Here is a 15,650-nt window from a genome sequence, read left to right on the forward strand (position 1 = left end):
AGTCACGAGCGCGTCATGTAACGCGTGACACGTGATCGAGCGCTAATGATTTTAACGGTACTAAAACCGTACACTCTTCCTTTCCAATCACAACTCGTTTCGTGATTTTGTTTCCGTGCCACTCAATCACGGACTCCTCTCGATCGGGTTATTCTGAGCTTTTTCTTGATGCCAGGTCCATGCAACTCGAAAAAGAAGAAGAAAGCAATTGCGAAAAAGAACAAGAAGAGTACATCAGCTATTCAAGCTACGGCCCTTCCGGAACCTCCCCCCCTCGTTCACGAACTTGAGCCACCTCCAAGCGACATTGTCTGTACTGTCCATGAGCCTCCACCTAAACTACCAGCTCCGCATGTCCAGGAGTTCCATGAAGAAGTGCTACCGATCATCCATGATCCCGGAAACGGTCCGCGAGTTCGCGACCTCCGGGGTTTCCTAGCCTCATTTTTTGCCCAGCCTCCTTCACTGGAAGACCCTCTATGTGCGGAATTCTCACAGGAGGAAGTCCTTCAGATGCTTTGCACCGCGCTGTCGGAGGAAACCGCTATAGTGAGTGAGTGCTATGTGGAGTAGCTAGCGAGCTCACAAAATGATCCCCCAAGGTCCTATGGTACAATAAGAGCCGTGCTACTAGTCGCATCTGTCCATCATGCCGACGGCTTTATCGCCTGGGCGATATTTTGCCAGACCTCACTTCGGACGATGGCGAAAATCACATCAATGAAACTCGTTCACCTTTACTTGCCCGGGAACAGGAGATATCAGGTCTTTGTATGTACTTGTATTTAAATTACAATGAAAACGACCCTGACTGGTATAGGTTCTCCTCTCTGCTTCATCGTTGCGTCGTTCGAGTACCCAGGTGCAATTAAAACGACTTGGGGTAGAACCGCAGATCAAATAGATGACTTTACATGGGACCTTCTCAATGGTCCTGGGGGTGGACAGGGTGACAAGGGGCTCAGTCTCTTACTCAAAATGGCGCGATTGCCTGACCTTGGCTTGGGGCAGCTCTGTCTACCTGACATTGACTTCGATGCTGAACCTGAGGATCGAATCTATTGCAGGCAAAATTATGAACGGGACAAAATTTCTTATTAGGTATTCATTTCTTTTCGAAGGTGAGTAAAGAGCTTGGGAAAGACTTGAAGGATGCTAATTTCTAAGTGCTATTTATTGTCTTTAGATCCGCTGTTCTGCTGCATATTCACATCGTTCATGCTATCTGGATCACGGGCCTGCGTACTATTTACGTGTGTCAAGACTCCATCGTCATTAAATTAGTTGGGCCAATGCTGGCCCTGGATGAACTATCGCTAAAGAAACCGCGTAGATCTGCTGTGTGTAAAAGACGGGCCGTTGCATCGTGGGTTTGTTGAATTAGTGGTTATGTCAGCAAGAGTCCGTGCCCTATTCCCACGGTTGTTAGGTGGCTGGCCTTATACAAGGCTCCCACCCGCCAAACGTCCCCTCAGCCAACCTTGCCTGTATAGCTGTACTGTGGTCCTCACCCACCTAAATCAAACCGTGCTTAATACTCACCGTATAACACAACAACAGTCAGTCATCTTTTTATTTTTTATTATGTTCTATCTGCTTCACGGACGTCCTGTGATGTTCACTGTCACTCTCTACGTCGTTTTACCGTCGTCGAGCTCGTGTAGAAAGCGAAGACGGGCGCCGGCCGTATTTGTTTGGCCACCGACGCGTTGACGCGCACCGCGTCTCTCCGCGTCTCATTCGTTTTCCTCGATATCTCTCATGCTCACGACGTGTTGAATCGATCGCTTATGCATTTTTCGCGCTCTAGATGCCCAAAGAAGTCAAAACCAAGGTTAGTCTCCTATGCATTTGTCTTGGTCTTAATACCACTTCCTCCATATGCATCATACACTTTCCATTATTTTTGCCTTGTTCAACTTCCATTACGTCACTTGGTCGTGCTCATCACCAACCACGATGCTGATTGATTCAACAGCGCAAGGCTGCAGGTAAATCAGAGGGAAAGGCAACCAAGGCTAAGGCTGCCAAGGCTAAGGGCGCTCCTAAACGTGCACTCTCCGCGTACATGTTCTTCAGTCAAGATTGGAGGGAGAGAATCAAGACTGAGAACCCAGATGCTGGTTTCGGTATGCCTATGGTGTTTCTTCCTATCTTTCTGTTTTCTGATCCCCATCATAGGCGAGGTTGGCAAACTACTAGGTGCCAAGTGGAAGGAGCTTGACGAGGAAGACAAGCAGGTTCGTCTAAGGTATAAAACAAAGCGCGGTTGGTGCTGACACAACTGAACAGCCTTATATCGAATTGGCCGCCAAGGACAAGACAAGGGCAGAGGAGGAGAAGGCATCCCTGGCTGCCGTACGTGTATGTTATTTGTCCATGTTGCGGCACGTATTGAACATCTCTTTGCAGACTAAATCTTCAGCAAAAGAGAAAAGTGATGGGGAGGAACAAGCCGATGAAGAGGAAGATTGATGCCGCTTCCCTTGTCTCCTTGTACATATGAAGGCACTGTCCGCTTTCTTCTAACATAATCGTCATAAGCCATTTTCATGTCAGTTGAGTATCTTAACTTCCTATGCGAAACACGCGATACTCGTAATGCACTCCCCACGAGCCCTCGTACCGTTTGCCTTCCTTTTCATTCGTGTCGCTATTCATGTCGTGTGTTTTGTTACACATTTATGTTCTGCATGTTGTCCTTCGTTACTTCAGAAAAGATTGTATTGTATGATCAAACTTTCTGTGGCAAGTTTGCGGAGTTGTTTGATGCAGAGTCGCAGACTGCCAGGACCACAGAGCATCAGCTTTCGTGACCACAGTCACGTGATTGTGACACAAACAATCACGTGGTGCATAATATAGAACGCGCCCAAAATCGGTGTGCTCCTTTTCTCTTACCCACACCACATCCAGCGACTTGACATTGGCCTGCTAAAGATGCCACCACGAGCTGCCAAAGTTAAAACTTCTACATACGGGAAAAGTAAGTTAGTGTTCCTCGGGATTAGCTCGTGGGCTGATCATAAGCAGGGATTCTCGAATCTGTCCCTGCACCCCTAGGTCTGTGTAATCCATACGAAACAACACTGACAATCTTATGAATAATTTGCTCACTCCCATACAGATCCTGACTCGGATCCAGAATTTAACCCCGGAACCTTCATCTATGAGACTAAGAAACGCGGAAAGCGCAAAGCAACGGCTGCTGAGGATGCGGCTCCATCTGCCCCCCGCGGCAAGTCACGGAAAAGACGAAGCGAAGTTCTTGGCAATTTTCAATCGTCATCCATAAGTCGTGAGTCGTTTTTATAACGAAATAATACGTGTTTTTGATGATCATATTAGAGAAGCGCCGACCAATGGATCCAGAGGCGTCTCGACGCCATAACCCACTCAAGGAGTACTTTGGTTCGTTGAGAAATAGTCTCAGTAGTGCTTAAGCTTACTACCAACAGACGATGACCTTGGACTGCAGTCTGCGTCTGATGACGGCGAAATGGACGAAGAAGATTGCGAAGACAGCGACTCGGCAGAAGAGCACGAGTCTGAACCTGATCAACCGGTAAAACTTAGGACCATAACTGCGTTCATTAAAGCATCGAAAGAGGGTACTCCTGTTACACAGCCAAGTCATCCACAAACTCCGGTCGATGATGATTCTGTTACTGGTAAGTCCATATTGGACACATATTACAACTGTCAACGCATACGTTTCGTTTTAGAACCTGAATCCGAGCCAGAGGTTGCTCAGGTTTCGACGAAGCGGAAGTCACCTGCATCAGAGCAGATTATGCCAACTTCCAAGCGCAGAAAAACGCCTTGCCCAGACGGTACGTTTAACCTTATGGCCAGAATAGACCTACCGTGACGCCCGCTACAGATGAATCGGAAACTGAACCAGAGTCCGACATAGATTTACCTACAGTTTCAAGAGTTTTAAAACAGCTCCCGCTTAATACCACGAAAGTTCCCGAATCCGACTCCGAAACGGAGCCTGAAGACGAGGACGAAATAGAAACATACCCTGACCCAGTAAAACCTGATCTAATTCTCTGATTGTCATCTACTGAGCAGATACAGAATCTCCATCCAAAGCCCGGCTTCCCTCTTGCTCCCGATCAGAGTCCTCTTGGACCTATAGTGTTGAACAAAGCCGAGGGTATCAGGGTGCCCGCGTCAATTAATACCTATCTAAGAGAATATCAGAGGGAAGGCGTCGGTTTTTTCTGGGATCTATATCAACAAGGTCGCGGTGGCTTGCTGGGTGATGATATGGGTCTTGTCAGTCCAAACGTGTTCTTCTTTTCTTCTTGACTGAATGTTCCACCTGCTCAGGGTAAAACTATACAAGTGATATCGTTTCTCTCAGCAATAATGAAGAAGCACGGGGACGAACGCGATATTAACAGGCGTCGAGATCATGTGTCTAAGCTCCAGGATGGACCGGAGTGGAGAAAACATCGCACTTTGCCACCGGCAAACAAGACTTGGCCCACTTGTCTTATTATCGCCCCCACATCTGTTGTGCCAAACTGGGAGCGCGAATTTCAGACGGTGAGTGCCTACAAGCAACGAATCACGCCATAATGTCTCACCCCCTCCTCAGTGGGGGTATTTTGAAGTTGGATCTTATACAGGTTCGAAGAATGAACGAGATGATGTTCTTACCGACTTCAAAATGGGCAGGCTTGATGTTGGTATGTCCGTGAGCACATCTCTTCTGCCCCCCTGATAACCCTGAGAAATAGTACTTACCACATTTGACCTTGCCCGCCGGGACATTGCGCAATTGGACGACCTCGCTTGGTCTGCTGTCTTCGTCGACGAAGCGCATAGAATAAAGAATCCAAAGTCGATGATTACCCTTGCATACAATCAATTCGCATGTCTTTGCCGCTTTGGTCTGACAGGTAAGACTACTCTGCTTCTAGAGGGTGGTCTGATGCAGCGGGATAATTAGGCACGACCATTCAAAATAGCTACATGGAAGCATGGACGATACTCGACTGGACCAACCCTGGCCGGCTGGGAACAAGCAAGCAATGGAAAGGTTATATTGTGAAGCCATTAACGATAGGACAATCCACTAGTGCCACTGAAGAGGAGAGAACAAAGGCTTTGGTGAGTGCGGATCTTGCATCCCGCGGCTCATTCTGATGTCTGGTAGACAGTCGCCATTACAGTCAGAGACAAAGTACTACCCCAGTTCTTTAAAAGGAGGTATGGCCAATGTTTTTTTTTACAAATATTGCCTAAAATATTGATTTCCTCAGAACGAAGGACATCATTAAGGACCAAGTGCGAAGCTTCTACCTGGTATACCATCTTGTGCTGAACATAACTATTAGTTACCTACGAAAACAGATGAAGTAGTCTTTTGTCCGCTTACGCCTGTACAGGTTGCCGTTTACAGACGCATCCTGAACATGACTCCCGTACAGAATCTCGTCAGAAAAGACGAAAATTGTGATTGCGGATCAGGGGAAAAGTTGGTTTTCCTTTCCATGTCTAGAGCATACTAAAAATCGTGTTTTGTACAGACGCAAAGACTGCTGCCACCCTATTGAGAAGGGGGACGTCCTCAAGTATATGTCAATACTCATCAAGATCTCAAATCATTTAGCGTTAATACTTCCAGGTATCGTCGATGATTCAGTGGCTCGCTACCAAATAAATTCTCATATCTACAAGCCCCCAACGATAGCCCAGAGCAAGTACGTGTGGATGTTGCTATCTATCTTCATGGCGCATTGATAGTTGTTCCAGACTCTACGTAATAGGGAGCTCGCTGAAGTAGCCTTCCCGGGCCAGTCTATACCAAAGTATGGGACAGCCATGCTACTGCCACAGTATTGCGGGAAGTGGGTTGTAAGTTGTTGTTTTATGAAGTTTATCTCCTACACTGTACGCTGCCCTTGCAGGTACTCGATACTTTACTTAGAGAATGGAGAAAAGACCGCACAAGCAAGGTCCTTATATTTACTAAATCCGTCAAGCTTCTCGATATGCTGGAATTTCATCTCAACACCAATAGTATGCACAAGACTCGTTCTGTATCGATCGAATACTGATCGATTGCCAGGTTATGGCTTCCTCAAACTGGATGGATCCACGAAGCAGAGTGATAGTAAGAACGATGCCTCTATATGCCGTGGTTGCTAATACAGGCTTCAGGGATGCCTATGATAGATAGATTTCACCAGGACTCCGATATCTTCATATTTCTCATCTCTACTCTTGCTGGAGGAACTGGTCTTAACTTGACTGGAGCGAACAAAGTGGTCATTTTCGGTGAGTTTAAACATCCTGCTTTGATTGTTCAGATTTAGACCCGGATGCTATGTAGATCCAAACTGGAGTATGTAGTTGCATGATTTCTGTTTTCCACCGACTCATGTCCACGTAGATCCCGCCCACGACCTGCAAGCTATGGACAGAGCATATCGCTTTGGGCAGACACGCGACGTTTTCGTCTACCGCCTCCTTGGAGCCGGCTCAATCGAAGAGTTGATTTATGCAAGGCAGCTGTACAAGCAACAACAGATGGCCATTGGGTATCAGGCAAGCGTGCAAACAAGGTATTTAATAAGGACCAAGATTCGAGCGCATGATTTCAAATTCCCTCTTAGGTATTTCTCCGGCGTTCAAGGGGATACTTCCAGACAAGGAGAACTGTTTGGAATCAAAAACATCTTCAAGTTGCATGAGGATACTCTGGCGACCAAGATGGCCGTAAGTCCGTACGTTCTGCGCAGGAGATATTGATGCAAACCTGCCGCAGATCGAGAAAGCAACGATCATGGAGCTAGACTGGGCTCTTGCTCATCTCAGCTCCTCGAAGTCGAAGAAATCAGCAAAATCCAAGGCCGATGACTGGGTGTATGAGGCCGATTCTAAGAGCGGAAAGGAGGAAGTAAGTCCCCTGTCTACTTGTTTCGCGCCATCTAATCATGCGTCAGGCCGACTTACGGGGGCTGAGTACTCTTCTCTTTGATGATGGTGAGCTTCAGCTGCAACCAGTGTGAGAAAAGACTGATTCTTGTATTTTCAAAGAACCTCCGGAGGTTACAGATGATAATGACATTCACAAAACACTCAGCGCAATAGGCGTTAAGTACAGCCACCGCAACGACGACGTGCTATTACCAAGTCGTATAGAAGAAGAACGTTCTCGGACCGCACTTAAGGTTAGTGTTCGTGATATTCTCTCACAGGCTCGTTGAGCGAATGCGATGGCAGGAGGCGAAGATAAAAAGAGCAGCTGCCAAGAAACTAAAATCCGAGCGAAACCAAAGCACCCCTCAGAAATCGAAAACCCCTGAACCACAATGGCCGCCTCGACGGAAGCACCATAAAGCGCCTCTGTCTCCGCGATCAAAGTGAGTTCTCAAACAAGGTATGAGGTGTTGAGACTCCTGCTCATCGTCTGACGTAGATTGGCCTCACGACAAATGGCGCTGGTCGAACTAAGCATGATCAATAGCCCAGCCGACCTACCTGTTTTCGCCCAGTCTTTGTGAGTAAACCTAACGTTGCCGCAGATAACTTCGGCTAATACATAAGTAGTGCTCGGAAGTCAAGCGAAGAGCAGAATGAGATACTTGCGAAGCTGGACGAACACGTCCGCGGTCGTTCTTGAATTTCGCTGGCCTACGATCCGAAAGTAAGATTTCTTGGACTCCCACAGATGCATCGGGATTGGTAGTCATTGGTTCACAAATAGGGTGTGAACTTGTTGTACCGTACTAGTAGGATTAATCGATTGTTATATACACGCCGGTAATGCTTGGGTCAAGATCTGCCAAGACGTCTGAGGTTCCCAATTCGAGCTAGTATTGGATCGTAATGTGACATCTCTCTGATGGTGAAGTGTCGTACGTAGATAGTACAGTAATAGGAGTAGGAGAACTAGCAGTTCCAGAATCCGGGTTTTAGACTTCAAGACTCTTATGCTAACCAGTGACATGTAAAACCGTATTAAACATATCAATTAAATAGGAATAAGACATCCATACTGTAGCTCGACGACTGTACGAACAACTCAATAAATAAAAATGAATTCTCCGCACTCTACACACAACCCGCCCATAGCAAATCGATCATATCGAGCATCTCCTGCGCTACACACTACTGTCGGTTGATACATGAACGCACTCCTGAAAAGCAATTGAAGTCATAGCGGTTGCTGCATCAGAGTCAGCCACGAGCTCAGCGTAATATTCTCGAACACCGAGGATCAAGCGCGGTCCCAGCACAAACAACTGCACGAACTGGAATATCTGAGAGAGACCAAGATAAATCTGAGTGTCCAGGGAGAATAAGTCCTATAAAAACGATGAATCATGGTTGTATGTAGAGGTCGCTGACAGACCGACATACCGCTGAGAGCGTTGGAGAGAATATACCGATCTGGAAGCAAGAGATAGCCAAAAAACTAGCACGAGCGAAACTTGAGCAGAACAAGAGAATCATATTCAGATCATGAGCTCACCTTGCAAAGTAACTAACGTGAGTTTTCATCAACACCGTGAAACAGTCCCCAAGAATACTGCTTGTTGAGTGTTGTCGTAGTTCATGGAAGTGCTTTACAGCAATCCAGACTGCGAGACACAGTGCAAGGACCTCCCATACAGTGCCAAGTATCCAAGTCGTTGAATTTAGAACTAAGGAATCTCCCGTGTTGTCAATGATGCACTGATATGTGCCGGAGAGAACGAATTCCTCTGGTATTTGTCAATGAGCTTCATGCACTTGAACACTTCATACGTAATTAAAACTTACCTCCTGAAGTTTGCATCGTGATTATTGCGAGCGTCACTGCATTGGCGATTTTGATGGCCAGAAAGGTGGCAACGAGAAATATCAGCACCTTTCTGGATCGCTGATACATGGCATGTAACCGAGCGATCATGATAGCTTGCATGATGTTTCAGTCAAGTCAATATCACGGAGGCGTATAGCTCACCGCCCAGTATTGCCTCTACAACGTCACTCGTCCAATCATATACGTCATATATGACAAGGCCTGTTAGATAAATCCAGCAACAATAGTTATCAACTTCGGAAGATCACAGGCTCGAAACAAACTCACAACTGTGAGAGTCGTCATGTTGAATCAACGAGTTGCTCGAGAATCTCACTCACCCCTGCATGGCAGTTCAGTTATTTGGACGGGAACGGAAGGCATCGGTGTGGAATACTCACTGTATCTGTCATCGAAATAGTTGGAACATCGCCTGTATACCGCCCGTCATAAGAAAAAACAGAGTCTATGCGAGGATACATACCTAGTATGTACATCCTGATTGTGAGAGTTGGGTAATGAGCAACATCAATGGCTTAAACTTCCAAACGTACACAGCATATCCTATTCCAGCATAGCGCACCTGGGATATTCTGAACTCAGCAAAACTTGAACTTGCTAAGCGTAAATATTGAAACACAAGGGACATACACTGAGATAGAGAAAAGTCATCAGGGACCAGCGTTGCCTCTGTCATGAACAAGTTGTATTTTCACATCGTTCTTTTGATGTAGGAGTCCTCTTACCCAGATCAGTTCAACCTATAACACAATTCTGAGTGAGTTGGCTGCTCCAGTAATGGATCGACCTACTTCTTGTGCGAACGTAAGCGCTGAGAATACGATAAGGATATCAGTGGTCATTTCATACTTCGTGTTGCTCACCCCAATCGTACGTTACCCCGACAGATGCAGCAACTGTAAAACCGCAACCAATGTTAATCGATCGTCATGTAGCTGACTTTCCACGAACCTGTAAAATAGCTACTAATCATGCTCGCATTGATGATTGGCCACCAAGTGGGATCATTTGAGACTACAGTCATACTATACTATTAGAGGATGGGAGTGAGCGAGCGGATGAACTTGGTGGACGTATAACGATCGCATTCCGAGTCGTGCTTGATATACCATAATCCAGTGCTTACATCACCAAAGTGATATTTGATGAGGGATGGCATCGATCAATGATTGTCGAAGTTCGAACTAGCGTTTCAGCCTAAAGACAACGGGATGCTCAGTTCTAGAATTTTGTTATTGTTTAGTCGTTCCCGACTCCCACGGTAGTGGGTCCAGGGGAGGGTTCTGTCTGCAGGAAATGTGTCATTCTCTGCAAACGGACCTGTGGTAGTGAGGGAAGTACCGCGTGCTATCATGAATCTGTATAAGCAGCACCTCTTTCAAAGTTTGTATGTTGGAACTTGGCAGTGGTCTTTTATTTTCTCGTTATCGTCTTTTCTCCTGCTTCCTCGTAGGTCATTCTGTTCCCGTTCCCTCACCCGTCCAACAGTGTATGATGTTCGTTTCGAAAGTACCGTGCGGTCCGTGCGATGTTGCATGCGTCCTTGATGAATGCTGTCCACCACATTCAGTTGCGCATGTGGTCTCAGACTAACCTATATAATATGATGCTGTTTATGATTACCCTGAATACCATCTGTTGTGCGTTGCTTCTCCCAAAACCTTTGTTCTTGGTTGTCACGAGCTAGTCGCATTTGTAGTACGTGATTTGCGGGTTGTGTTCTCTCTTTTGAACACATTTGAAGCTTCCACTTACATTCATTGTGTCAATTGGCCTTTGGCCGTTCTGCTGATATGCATTCATGTATTCTTACTACTCTTGGCCCAAGTTTACCTCCTTTACTAAGACGCGACAGGGACCGTACATAGTTCGGGAGAATCGGCGTCACAGTGAGAGAAAATAAGTGGACGAGTGGGAGGTTTTCACTGAGCAGGACGGGTTGGGGAACAAAATTTTGATATTGGAAATTGAGAGAAAGAGAATCGAAGAGATTGACAAGGACACACAGGAGTGGGAAAGGTGGTGACGGAGACAGAAAAATGGGAAGTGGAAAGGCCTGGTGGAGTCGGGAATTGGCGCGTCAGCGACGCTAACACGCGCTTAGCCTGACCTGACGAATGTATATCGGGACGGCGTGGAAATGACTGAAGAGACTAAACTGCCAAGTGACTGCGTCAGATGCCAATCGATGAACATGTGGCAGAACACGAGGAAGCATGTGATCTAACACTGAGAGCCGTTGGAGGGGCATGCGTCACGAGCTAACCATGATAACCTCTTAACGAGGCTTAGCGGGTACTTCAACCGCATTGCGTATGTCACTGTAAGTATAAAGGGGTGAGGATAACGATGCACATGATGTTCAAGGTAATCATGCAGACAAGGGATATCGAACACACCCGACGATCTTGGTGTGATTTGGATTTTCTTGCCCCCAGGGGACTTGATCGTTCATTGTCCCTTGTGCTCGCAGCATCGAGTTCTGACAAGTTTTAAGTGATGAGTTTAGACTGTTACGTATGCCAGCTGAGATGGCGATGCACTTGGTAGTTGGTATGTCTTCAGACTCCTCACCCACCACGAGGACGAAGGAAACGTGAGCGATAACGCCTCGCAAGAAATTTGAAGGATGCATTGCTACTGGCCGGGACGTCATACACCTGCCCGATGGACAACAGATCGTCACTTGTTCAAACGATGGCTCGTTGCGAGTATGGAATTTGGAGAGCGGGAAACAGATAGGAAAAAACTAGCGGGACGGATAAACTGCAGTGTGTATTGCCATAGCGTTGACTCCGGGTGGGAAAAAGTGGACCTTAGTGAGGGTGGAAACAGTGCAGTGAAGTTGTGGGAAATGGACGCAAGCAAGGTACATCGCTAAACGGACGGGGCTCAGACAGCCGGTGCGGACTGTCTGCTAGAGTCGCTGAAATGACTGACGAGTTTTGAGTGAATTCGACGATGGAACTGTAAGGTATTTAATGAGTTGTAGTAGAGAAGCTCGGAAACCGACACGTGATCACAGTCGTCCAACTCTCTAGAAACCACGACCAGCGGCTGGATCCCGCACGATTAGGTCACCCGTGGATATGACGAGCCCTTTTTCAGAATCTGGGGTGCGCAGACAGGCAACACGTCACCGGTTCACCTTGCTTGCAAGGTCATATGAAAGTTATGAACTTCTTGCCTGTCAAACAAATACAAAGAAGATAACGACAACTCGCTTCCATGCCGAACTACACCTACGCTTCGTTCATGGAATTCTGGAAGGTCTACAAACTTATGAACGTTCAGTATTTACACAATACGACAACTTTCTGCGGCTAGTCATGAAATATCGCAAATGAACTTTTTGAGATGATCCGGTCAAGCTAATCAAAGAAAAAGGATCCTTACAGCCTACCATGATCTATTTCTGCGTCTTGCGACTTCGGCTAGCTCGGCCCTAGTTGCCTAACTACAAGTTAAACGCTGGGTCACTTGATTTGGAATCCTGGAGCGTAGATGCGGCTAAATAAAATATTCATATTCATATACAAGACTAGCTAACGACCGGTGGAACGTCGACGTTAGACTATTGAGTATATGTATCGTAATGACATCGTTTTGCATCTGCCCAGTGCGATGTTATGTAGCACAGCTTTACAAATTGCACATGATGGGAATTTTTAGGAGTTTTTTGTGTTCGACAGCTCCTCCCGCTAACGTCGGGATGTATACGCTAAGTACTGGTGCTCCACAATTTGGCATTTGTCCTCGCTGTATAGCATGACTCCTTGTCCATATTATGTACGTGAAGACTTGTCCAACTTTGTGTTGACCATGAAGCGACGAGTCCAGGTAGGTGGACTTGAAAGGTTTTAGCGCTTTAAAGTTCAGGTATGCCAACCTGCTCCTGTCGTAGCGTTTGAAGGATACCACGCTGCCAGGCTTACGTGTTACGTAAATGGAGATACGGTCAGTTGAAAACGTTCTCCTCATGCACCTGAGCAATCAATTGATTTTAGATTGAACAATCTCCTCATGCACATGTGCCAACTCCAAGTGGGTAGCTAATCCTGTAGGTGCAATATTTACACAGCTCAGTGCCTATCTGTCATCGAACGATTATGGTTACCGGTAAGTAGGTGTCACCGGTGGGTGCTTATCAGGACCTCAGTTCTACATATCAGTCTTCTATTACGACATGGCATACTCCGCAAATGTCATAGATAACCAAATGGGATTCAACAGTCCTTCCGCTTCTTCTCTTCTTTCCATCCCACTAGCTGCGTGCGACATGGAACCACCCCAGCATGCCATTGGAAAGGCAGACGAGGCCCTACTCGCTGAGCTCGGCTACAAGCAGGAGTTCAAGCGTGCATTCACTCCCTTGGAGGTATTATCAGTGCTACGATTACAGAACTGATACCGAAGACGATCACAGGTATTTGGTATAGCTTTCAGTATTATTGGCCTACTCCCCTCCATTGCGTACGTCGTCCTTTTATTTACCTTCCAAGCATCCAATTCATTTCCATAGCTCTGTTCTCTTTTACGCTGTGCCTAATGGAGGTCCAGCATCAATGGTGTGGGGTGTACGTCCTTGCTTCAGCTATCTCCATGCGCGAATTATGCTGATGGATGTCATGGTTGCTTGTCGATATCCCATAGTGGGCAGTTGCCAGTCTTTTCATCCTCTGCGTAGGTTTGTCGATGGCCGAATTGGGTTCTGCGGCGCCAACATCCGGAGGCGTGAGTCTGTTTTGTCTTCGTTGACGTGGTGTTCTCGAGTGACGTGGACGAACCACAGTTATACTTCTGGACACACGCCTTGTCATCTCCGCGGTGTAGAAATTTACTTGCATGGATTGTTGGGTGTAATTCTGTTATAGTGATTTTTATGAGCAGAGGTATATTGACCCGATAACAGACGCAAACACCATTGGGAGCATAGCATCGGTCGGTAAGACGCTCATGGCTGCCTTATGATGCTAAATTTTACTTAAGCATGACTTTCTGCATAGCATCTATTGACTGGGGATGTGCGGTGCAAATCATGGCTGCAGTATCCATTGGCTCAGGCCAGACTTTTACTGCAACGAGTGCCCAAACTTTGTGCGTTATGCAAGACACCGATCCAATCAATAATTTTATTCATGATGTCGAATATTAGTGGAGTCTACGTTGCAATAGTCCTGTCGCACGCAGTCATATGCTGCTTGGGAACTGCGGTTCTCGCTAGACTGCAAACTGTTTATGTTGTTATTAATATCTGGTTTGTGCTCAAATCGTATAGGTGCACTCGAGTTGCTAAATTACTCCGGGTAGTTTGTGTTTCGCCGTCATTATCGGCCTTCCTGCTGCCACCCCAAAGGCGAACATGAACAGCGCAAGCTATGCGCTTGGTAATTTCGCAAATTGTCAGTGAATACATTCCGGTGGCGAACCTGACTGATCTCAGAATGGTATTTGCAGTGAACGGCTGGCCAGATGGCTATGCATTCATTCTGAGCTTCCTTGCGCCCGCGTGGACCATTGGTATATTCTCACAGGGCGTTACACGTGTCATTAGTACTCATGTCATGTTGAAGCTTCCTTTGACTCAAGTGTGCATATCAGCGAGGAATCGTCAAATGCTGCCACTGCTGTTCCATGGGCCATTGTAATCCTCAAACTCCGTATTTGTTCAATCGCTGAGTGCATTCCAGGTCATCGCCGTCGCTATCGCAGGCATCCTTGGTTGGGGTACGCATTTATCTAAGTTAGCTTCTCAAACACTGCTTATGGTCTTGCAGCGATCAACGTCTCTCTTGCATTCTGCATGGGCACCGACGTGAGCTCACTTCTCGACAGCCCGATTGGACAGCCCATGGCCCAAATTTTCTTCAACAGCTTCGGCCAAAATGGAACGCTTGCATTGTGGTCCTTCGTCGTGCTTGCTCAGTAAGTGGACAGCTGTGCTCTTTGAACTATGATTGATTATGTGCAGATATATGATGGGCTCGAGCATGGTCCTTGCATCATCCCGCCAAACATTCGCATTTTCCCGTGATGGCGCACTCCCGTTCTCATCCTACCTCTATCGTATGAACAGCTTCACCAAGACGCCCGTCAACACCGTTTGGTTCGTCGCGATTATTTCAATCATCCTCGGTATGTTGTCGTTTGCGGGCTCGCAAGCTATCAACGCCATCTTCGCCTCTCTCCGTGACGGCGTTATACATCGCATATGCGATCCCAATGACCGCGCGCTTCGTGTTCACAAACAATTTCAAGCCCGGTCCATTCAATTTAGGTATCTTTGTGAGTCGGACAGCTTGGTGCTTGATGATGGGATGTTGAACATTGAACTGTGATTTGAAGAGCCTTCCAATTGCTATCATTGCGGTGTCGTACATGCTCGTTATGGACATCGTATTTTTATTCCCGACGACGCCACAAACCGACGTTGCGAACATGAACTATACCGTGGTCGTGCTGGGCGGTATACTCACCTTGTCTATCATGTGGTACTATTGCCCTGTGTATGGTGGGGTGCATTGGTTCACAGGCCCAGTGTCAAACATTGGAAAGGGGACTGAGGGGAGCGTGTCGAGTGTTCGGGAGTCAGAGGAGAAGAATTTGAATGTGAATGTTAGGGAGGTCCCTGTTGGGGTTTGATACTAGAAGGATTTGTCCATCATAGATTTAATATGCTCAAATCGTACACCCAAGGATGTGGAATTACATTTGTTTTAGAAACGGACCGAGAGGATCGACTAGATTCTTTTAAGCAGGTGGAGACCGGTACAGATACTCCACATAAATGTGAGACCCCATGCAGCGATACAGCCATTTAATG

The 15,650-nt window shown here is 46.7% G+C and overlaps 6 protein-coding genes across 6 annotated transcripts; 5 read left to right on the top strand and 1 right to left on the bottom strand.

Annotated features, from left to right (window-relative positions):
- The first annotated feature begins 88 nt into the window (after window positions 1–88).
- DFJ58DRAFT_684744 (uncharacterized protein) lies at window positions 89–1,436 on the top strand. Its single transcript, XM_041383281.1, has 4 exons — window positions 89–549; window positions 603–771; window positions 821–1,121; window positions 1,187–1,436. Exons 1-3 carry the CDS (start codon window positions 169–171, stop codon window positions 1,099–1,101), a joined length of 831 nt encoding a protein of 276 aa, XP_041243164.1. The 5' UTR covers window positions 89–168; the 3' UTR covers window positions 1,102–1,121; window positions 1,187–1,436.
- DFJ58DRAFT_704002 (high mobility group box domain-containing protein) lies at window positions 1,437–2,736 on the top strand. The gene is made up of 5 exons (XM_041383668.1): window positions 1,437–1,834; window positions 1,979–2,129; window positions 2,182–2,240; window positions 2,293–2,358; window positions 2,413–2,736. The coding sequence occupies exons 1-5, from the start codon at window positions 1,811–1,813 to the stop codon at window positions 2,473–2,475; spliced, it is 363 nt and encodes a 120-aa protein (XP_041243165.1). The 5' UTR covers window positions 1,437–1,810; the 3' UTR covers window positions 2,476–2,736.
- A 477-nt stretch (window positions 2,737–3,213) lies between these two features.
- On the top strand, window positions 3,214–4,187 carry DFJ58DRAFT_418000 (uncharacterized protein). The gene is made up of 4 exons (XM_041380295.1): window positions 3,214–3,298; window positions 3,349–3,671; window positions 3,726–3,833; window positions 3,884–4,187. Exons 2-4 carry the CDS (start codon window positions 3,500–3,502, stop codon window positions 4,057–4,059), a joined length of 456 nt encoding a protein of 151 aa, XP_041243166.1. The 5' UTR covers window positions 3,214–3,298; window positions 3,349–3,499; the 3' UTR covers window positions 4,060–4,187.
- A 190-nt stretch (window positions 4,188–4,377) lies between these two features.
- DFJ58DRAFT_661424 (P-loop containing nucleoside triphosphate hydrolase protein) lies at window positions 4,378–7,642 on the top strand (the record flags this gene model as incomplete). Its single annotated transcript, XM_041382216.1, has 22 exons — window positions 4,378–4,557; window positions 4,610–4,700; window positions 4,752–4,913; window positions 4,964–5,124; window positions 5,171–5,223; window positions 5,277–5,301; window positions 5,352–5,491; window positions 5,544–5,641; window positions 5,695–5,717; window positions 5,770–5,871; window positions 5,925–6,036; window positions 6,086–6,130; window positions 6,178–6,294; window positions 6,350–6,361; window positions 6,410–6,581; window positions 6,633–6,735; window positions 6,785–6,916; window positions 6,963–7,002; window positions 7,057–7,190; window positions 7,246–7,382; window positions 7,439–7,519; window positions 7,570–7,642. The coding sequence occupies 22 exons, from the start codon at window positions 4,378–4,380 to the stop codon at window positions 7,640–7,642; spliced, it is 2,193 nt and encodes a 730-aa protein (XP_041243167.1).
- A 459-nt stretch (window positions 7,643–8,101) lies between these two features.
- DFJ58DRAFT_746187 (uncharacterized protein) lies at window positions 8,102–9,565 on the bottom strand. The gene is made up of 6 exons (XM_041387444.1): window positions 9,204–9,565; window positions 8,969–9,028; window positions 8,785–8,919; window positions 8,495–8,726; window positions 8,383–8,437; window positions 8,102–8,327 (listed from the first exon to the last, which is right to left on the bottom strand). Exons 1-6 carry the CDS (start codon window positions 9,301–9,303, stop codon window positions 8,124–8,126), a joined length of 786 nt encoding a protein of 261 aa, XP_041243168.1. The 5' UTR covers window positions 9,304–9,565; the 3' UTR covers window positions 8,102–8,123.
- Window positions 9,566–12,849: 3,284 nt separating this feature from the next.
- On the top strand, window positions 12,850–15,554 carry DFJ58DRAFT_791853 (amino acid permease-domain-containing protein). Its single transcript, XM_041390330.1, has 17 exons — window positions 12,850–12,946; window positions 13,000–13,205; window positions 13,254–13,300; window positions 13,350–13,404; window positions 13,481–13,561; window positions 13,620–13,686; window positions 13,740–13,772; window positions 13,834–13,924; window positions 13,983–14,084; window positions 14,138–14,229; window positions 14,285–14,347; window positions 14,401–14,471; window positions 14,518–14,554; window positions 14,605–14,752; window positions 14,799–14,937; window positions 14,990–15,112; window positions 15,173–15,554. Exons 1-17 carry the CDS (start codon window positions 12,937–12,939, stop codon window positions 15,467–15,469), a joined length of 1,662 nt encoding a protein of 553 aa, XP_041243169.1. The 5' UTR covers window positions 12,850–12,936; the 3' UTR covers window positions 15,470–15,554.
- Window positions 15,555–15,650: the final 96 nt, after the last annotated feature.

This window comes from Suillus subalutaceus (genome assembly GCF_016647625.1).
Source record: "Suillus subalutaceus strain FC151 chromosome Unknown DFJ58scaffold_63, whole genome shotgun sequence".
NCBI lineage: Eukaryota > Fungi > Basidiomycota > Agaricomycetes > Boletales > Suillaceae > Suillus > Suillus subalutaceus.

What these genes read in the sequence shown, in the direction of transcription:
- DFJ58DRAFT_791853 (XM_041390330.1), top strand. An exon ending in GTGCATTCACTCCCTTGGAG is followed by an intron (nt 13,206 to 13,253) that starts GTATTATCAGTG and finishes AGACGATCACAG; the next exon opens with GTATTTGGTATAGCTTTCAG. An exon ending in TGCGCCCGCGTGGACCATTG is followed by an intron (nt 14,348 to 14,400) that starts GTATATTCTCAC and finishes GTCATGTTGAAG; the next exon opens with CTTCCTTTGACTCAAGTGTG.
- DFJ58DRAFT_746187 (XM_041387444.1), bottom strand. Translation starts at nt 9,303, where the DNA reads ATGTACATACTAGGTATGTATCCTCGCATAGACTCTGTTTTTTCTTAT. An exon ending in TGTAGAGGCAATACTGGGCG is followed by an intron (nt 8,920 to 8,968) that starts GTGAGCTATACG and finishes ACATCATGCAAG; the next exon opens with CTATCATGATCGCTCGGTTA. An exon ending in CACGTTAGTTACTTTGCAAG is followed by an intron (nt 8,438 to 8,494) that starts GTGAGCTCATGA and finishes CGCTCGTGCTAG; the next exon opens with TTTTTTGGCTATCTCTTGCT.
- DFJ58DRAFT_704002 (XM_041383668.1), top strand. Translation starts at nt 1,811, where the DNA reads ATGCCCAAAGAAGTCAAAACCAAG. An exon ending in CCAAAGAAGTCAAAACCAAG is followed by an intron (nt 1,835 to 1,978) that starts GTTAGTCTCCTA and finishes TTGATTCAACAG; the next exon opens with CGCAAGGCTGCAGGTAAATC. An exon ending in GAACCCAGATGCTGGTTTCG is followed by an intron (nt 2,130 to 2,181) that starts GTATGCCTATGG and finishes TCCCCATCATAG; the next exon opens with GCGAGGTTGGCAAACTACTA.
- DFJ58DRAFT_684744 (XM_041383281.1), top strand. Translation starts at nt 169, where the DNA reads ATGCCAGGTCCATGCAACTCGAAAAAGAAGAAGAAAGCAATTGCGAAA. An exon ending in TGTCGGAGGAAACCGCTATA is followed by an intron (nt 550 to 602) that starts GTGAGTGAGTGC and finishes TGATCCCCCAAG; the next exon opens with GTCCTATGGTACAATAAGAG. An exon ending in ACAGGAGATATCAGGTCTTT is followed by an intron (nt 772 to 820) that starts GTATGTACTTGT and finishes TGACTGGTATAG; the next exon opens with GTTCTCCTCTCTGCTTCATC.
- DFJ58DRAFT_418000 (XM_041380295.1), top strand. Translation starts at nt 3,500, where the DNA reads ATGGACGAAGAAGATTGCGAAGACAGCGACTCGGCAGAAGAGCACGAG. An exon ending in CGATGATGATTCTGTTACTG is followed by an intron (nt 3,672 to 3,725) that starts GTAAGTCCATAT and finishes GTTTCGTTTTAG; the next exon opens with AACCTGAATCCGAGCCAGAG. An exon ending in AAAAACGCCTTGCCCAGACG is followed by an intron (nt 3,834 to 3,883) that starts GTACGTTTAACC and finishes CGCCCGCTACAG; the next exon opens with ATGAATCGGAAACTGAACCA.